General features: G+C 41.1%; 1 protein-coding gene across 1 annotated transcript in view; it reads left to right on the top strand.

The window, feature by feature from the left end:
• LOC101857433 (rab GDP dissociation inhibitor alpha) overlaps positions 1–5,556 on the top strand; it is a gene marked incomplete in the record, with an annotated part of 21,446 nt that overhangs the window by 3,551 nt on the left and 12,339 nt on the right. The window contains 4 exon segments of the mRNA XM_013086872.2: positions 54–161; positions 2,136–2,232; positions 2,809–2,943; positions 3,901–4,096. Of these exon segments, the coding sequence (XP_012942326.1) occupies positions 54–161; positions 2,136–2,232; positions 2,809–2,943; positions 3,901–4,096 (536 nt within the window).

Below are 5,556 nucleotides of genomic sequence, written 5' to 3'. Positions count from 1 at the left end.
TCTCTCTCTCTCTCTTATAGTACTAATTTTATGCTCATGTTTTTCTGTTACAGGAATGCATCCTCAGTGGAATGCTCTCTGTGTCGGGCAAGAAGGTTCTTCATTTAGACAAGAACACGTACTACGGTGGTGAAAGTGCCTCGCTCACTCCTCTTGACCAGGTCTGTAGAAGTGATTGTGGCTTTTGCTTGTTTGTTTTGTGGGTTTCTATTGGTGGGTTTTCTCCTGTGAAGACCTACAGGTTCTTTTCCTCTCTATCATATAATTCAGAGCTCTGGTCTAGCACAATTTAATGTATGCCAATTCAATTATAAAATTAACACATGAAATGGTCGCTTTTAAAAGCACAAGGGGGCTATCCCGAAAAATGCTGTTTTGAGAAAATTCAGTTTCTTTGAATGTTAAGGAGTTTTCTCTATAACCGAACAAGGAAACCAAACTTCTCCAATAGGTAGGGCTATGCCCACTTTATGTGTAGGTCAAGATTTCTGGAATCCCTCGAAATCTGGGTTAGCCCGCATCCTTAAAAGCGACCATCATTTGTAAAGCCTTGGCAAGAAATTCTATGTTTAAGTAAGTCGTGGTCTGGAAATGTTACTGTACATTCATTCTGATTTAGACATGTTCAAGGCAAGACTTTTCAGCTACCATTCCACACCATTTAAAAAAAACAATTTTGACAGATGCATACCTATATATGGCATCTGAAAAAAATGCTTCTTTGTTGACTAATTAATTACTTTCTCACATTAATACAACACATTCTGTTTTTGATGTATTTGATGGTACCTTAATCGTGTAACGCATGATGATGATGATGAACAAAAGCAATTGGTTACCATCTCATCTACCCTTGTGTTATTGTAGCCCGAGTCAATAGTCCTTTGTTTGGAGCCATGACTAAATGTGTTTACCAGTGAGTTTTTCAATGTTCACTTGTTGTTTTGTCCAACTGGGGAATGGCAAAAGGATGTACAAAAATTATGATATTGATAAATAAATTTCACTGATACACTGCGGCATTTCTGCCAAAAAAGTGCTATATGCACTTGACAGTTATTATTATGATACAAAAATACTCAAGCACCAAACAGTTCCAGTGGTGATCTCCCCCCCCCCCCCCTCTCTCTCTCTCTCTCTCTCTCTCTCTCTCTCTCTCTCTCTCTCTCTCTCTCTCTCTCTTTCTCTCTCTCTCTCTCTCTCTCCTCTCTCTCTCTCTCTCTCTCTCTCTCTCTCCCTCTCTCTCTCCCTCCCTCCCTCCCTCCCTCTCTTTCTCTCTCTCTCTTCTTTCTTTCTTCCCACTCTCTCTTCAACATAAAAACACACAAAATATTGGTTTAGTTTTCGAATGTTAAAATAGCTGATTCTCTTTTCTAACGGTCTTTTCCTTCCATTTTGATTATTGAACAGAGAAGCTCAGCAAGTTGCTAATAACTTGTTTGTTGAACAAGCCTTAAGTCTAAGTGTTGGGTTTAGTGTACCTCTGTTTTAGTTTTAAGGTTTTTATGGCGTTCTCAACTGCATAAAAGGTCATATGAGCGCCAAGTGGTGAATGTCAACAGAGAAGTCCAAACAGGGAATCAGGCTTTCTGTGCTCACCTCTCTAGCCTCAACAGCACAAAGTCTGCTTCGACTATCAAGGCACCTCGGGAAATAGCAGTTCACAAGAGAGTGACAAACATACAAAAGGAGTAGAAAAAAATGACGATAATAAGGATGAGGAAAGAACAGGCAGCAGTTCCCCCTATGTTGTTCCTGCACAGTATGAGCATGACATTGATAAATCAGCCCATTTACAATTCTACTGTGCGTAAGAACATGTTAGCATCCCCCCTTTGGGAATGGCCTAAAAACGGTTGACAGCACTTCTGTGAGGAACCTAAAGGGCTAAGGTATATTTTATTTTTGAACGACGTATAACAAGCTTTGGTTTGTGTAACGTTGTGAACTGACTGAGACTGGAGACGGGAGAGGTGGTTGTTCCTGAAAATGTAAGTTGTAAGTTGTTTTCCCCATACTGTTCTTTATGTTTATAAGTTTTGGGAAATATTTGAGCAAAGGCATTTTGTTTCAGGTGCAATTTTAAATGCTTTAAAAAAGCTTACGAAGTATTAATTTTTTTCCATATTCTTCAGGTGTATCAACATTTCGGAAAGCCAGAAGTGGGTGACAAATTCGGCAGAGGAAGAGACTGGAATGTCGACCTCATTCCCAAATTTCTTATGGCTAATGGTATGATTTTTAATCTTCTAGCCTCATATTTTTTCGTTTTTGCAAAGTAATCTTATTCATTGTCTGTAATTGTCTAGGGACAGTTTTGCGTAATATTTTGTTTTATAAGTGTGTGATCTTATAACGCATGAAGAGTACTTAACATTCCTATCTGTTTTTCAAAGAGATTTTGTTTTTCTCTTATTAAAAGTTTTGGCATCAATCAGCGACTTGCACTGTATGCTTTTCTGGAAGCCGAGAATGTCTATGAGTGTTCTAGGGTCTGCTGGGGTAATAGATTACAAAGTGCTTAGAGAGCTTGCTGTTGCGCAGGGAATAAAAGCTATACAAATGCTACTTATTTATTTATTGTAGCCTGTTAAGTAAAGTTATTCCCGCATCTGATCCGGACATTGGGGATTGCCTTATTAGTGAGACAACTTCCTGAGCCTTCGGCATATTGTGGTAGGCTGGCCAGTTCCTGTCCACGCCGCCTTTACTTCCCCAACTAGAAGTCAGGTACCCATTACTGCTGGGTGGGCAGGAGGGGGCGGAAAAAATAGAGTCCAAACCTGTATTCCAATCTTTTTGTTTCAGGCCAGCTGGTGAAGCTGCTGATCCACACCGGTGTGACCCGCTACCTGGAGTTCAAGTCTGTGGATGGAAGCTATGTGTACAAAGGTGGAAAGATCTACAAGGTTCCCGCTGATGAGAGGGAGGCTCTGGCTTCTTGTAAGATTTTTTAAAAGTACAATGGAGTCTGTTTAACACTTTGCTGCCTCATCTAGCCGATCGGCCATGTTTATCACCCAGTTTCTTTGGATTTTCCCCAAAATGTCTTTGCCTTTGATGGCAAGAGTTTTTACTATATGAGCCTTGTGATGGCAAAGTATTAAGGCGGAGTCTGAGGGACTACTGGATCTTCTTTGGTTTAGCGGGGTTTTTGGTTCGGAAAGGTTGTTTAAATAGAAAGAAAAAGAAATCGGGGAATTTATTTTCTTTTAGTTTACCGCTGTTCTCAGATTAACTGTTCAGTTTAAGCGGACTCCAGTGTATTGTAAGTTTTTTTTTACGATGAAAATTTTAATTCCTTATTTTACACCCACTGCTGGGTGTGTGGGCCTGTAGGATGTTACATGACCATTATAGTGAATAGTGTACTTGCATGCTGGAAGTTATTTTTCCATACAGGCATGTACGTTCACACACATCGTTCACCTCTGTCTGTCGTATAGAGGTTAGGCACTTCATTCTCATGTGTAAGCCTTATGGACATAGAACTACGTCAAATGAAGCAGTTTGAGTTTGTACAATTTATCAGTATGAAATGATAAAAGACATGTTAGACTTGAAGAGAAAATGGCACCAGTGGAAAATCTACAAATTTGACTTCTGTGTCAATTTTCAGTCGATAGCTCCATTCGTGGATTGCAAGAAATAACTCGTTTTGTCCGCTCACCCCACATTTTGTCCCGTTGTTCTTTTACAAAGATGACATGGTGTGTGTTGTTGGCGGGTGCTCTGGTGTGGTTTGCTCCTTCTGTTCTATCTCGTCCTGATCTCTCCTTCTTTTTTTTTGTGTGTGTTTGCTACTCTGTTTGTAACATCCTAATCTTCAGCATTTATATGACCTTATTGTATTGCAAGTGCCGTAAAACACTTACTAAAACTTATTTCTTGCCTCTCCAGCTTTGATGGGCATCTTTGAGAAGCGTCGCTTCAAGAACTTCCTGCAATACGTCCAGGACTACGACGAGAACGACCCAAAGACATTCAAGGGCGTGGACCCGTCCATGTCTGCCAAGGCGCTGTACGAGAAGTTTGGCCTTGACGCCAACACGCAGGACTTCACAGGTCACGCCCTCGCGCTCTACAGAAACGACCAGTAAGTGGGTCATCCACCGGCCGGACAGTTAGGACACTTCAGTCACCGCGTCGTGCATGGGGATTTTCAACCACTCTAGTTAGACTCACATATTAAATCAGTCTCAGTGCAACCAGCAACAGATCATAAAGGCACTAACTATACTTGATGACCAACTGGGACTTGCAGGGTGGCCAGGAAATTTGGTAATTGGTCGTAAATTTTAGTTTAGGTCGGATAAGTCTGATTTTTGTCGGAAAAATTTTGTTCCGATGGAAATGATTGGGTCAACATCAGCAATAAAAGGACATTTGTGGAAACTTGTAATTTGTTTGTTCCACCCCGACTTGATTTCACCCATGTTGGGCCTTTGCCAACAGGTCAGAACTTCATCTTGTACTATGCGTGTGACCTGTAAAGATGGGCCAGGGTTAAGGGTCAAAGTGCAGGATGGTGCACAGTGGTGTATATTCCATCAGTCATCCTCTGTGTTAGTTAGAAAACGTGTGCTTTTCATTGCGTGGGTGATTATAGTAGATAGTCCCGTTTTGGCTGAATTGAAAACTGCCAGAATTCTATCATCACTGCACTGGCACACCCCCCACCACTACCACTACCACCACCACCACCAGTCCTTTCAACTTGGACCCTTTGTGTACATGCTTTCTCTTTGTTTTTTTTTCCTCTACTTTGAGACCCGTCTTTGAACTTGCTCCTGCAGTAGATTTTGTCTTACGCCCTTTGTTGTATCTGTGAATGCTGAAGCCAAGACATACAGGTACTCTTCATGCATTATAAGATCACACACTTATAAAACAAAAGGGAGTGAATAGCACCACATTTAATTCCATTAACTGTCAGAAGAGTATGTCATAAGAGAGAGAGAGACAGACAGAGACACAGTGAGAGAGACAGACAGACAGAGGCACACAGTAAGAGAGAGAGAGTTTGAGTTTCTGGCCTGTCCACTGGCGCAAATCAGACTGCTTCATTTATAAATAAAAGTTATGTTTCTAAACATATGATGATTTGAGGGGGGGGGGGGGAGAAATAAGACCAGACTGAAATATCTAAGTTACACAAGACAAGACTCTCAGTGGCCCTTTAACATGGATGGAAGATGATGTACCTGTATGTCTGTATATATCTTTTGTATGTATGTGTCTAGCTGTCGTCTGTGTGGGTGGTTGGCGGGTGCTCTGGTGTGGTTTGTTCCCCCTCTTTCCTATCAAAAATCTATCGTACAAGACATCTCTCCTCCTCCTTTTTTGTGTATGTTACTCTCTTGTGACACCTCTAATTTTCAGCACCTATATGACCTTATTGTGTTGTAAGTGCCGTAACACTCTTACGAAAAGTAACTGTTCAACAGTGACTGGAATCCTCATACCATAAATCGAGTCTCAAGGAGAGATAAAATGCTGCTTCACCAGTATTTGTGGTGCAAACGTCTGCCTGTAACTTGCAATGTGTTTTCCTCC

The sequence above is a fragment of the Aplysia californica genome, unplaced genomic scaffold (genome assembly GCF_000002075.1).
Source record: "Aplysia californica isolate F4 #8 unplaced genomic scaffold, AplCal3.0 scaffold00515, whole genome shotgun sequence".
Lineage (NCBI taxonomy): Eukaryota > Metazoa > Mollusca > Gastropoda > Aplysiida > Aplysiidae > Aplysia > Aplysia californica.
Note: the sequence above shows the minus strand (reverse complement) of the source record. Positions and strands in the feature narration are given on the sequence as shown.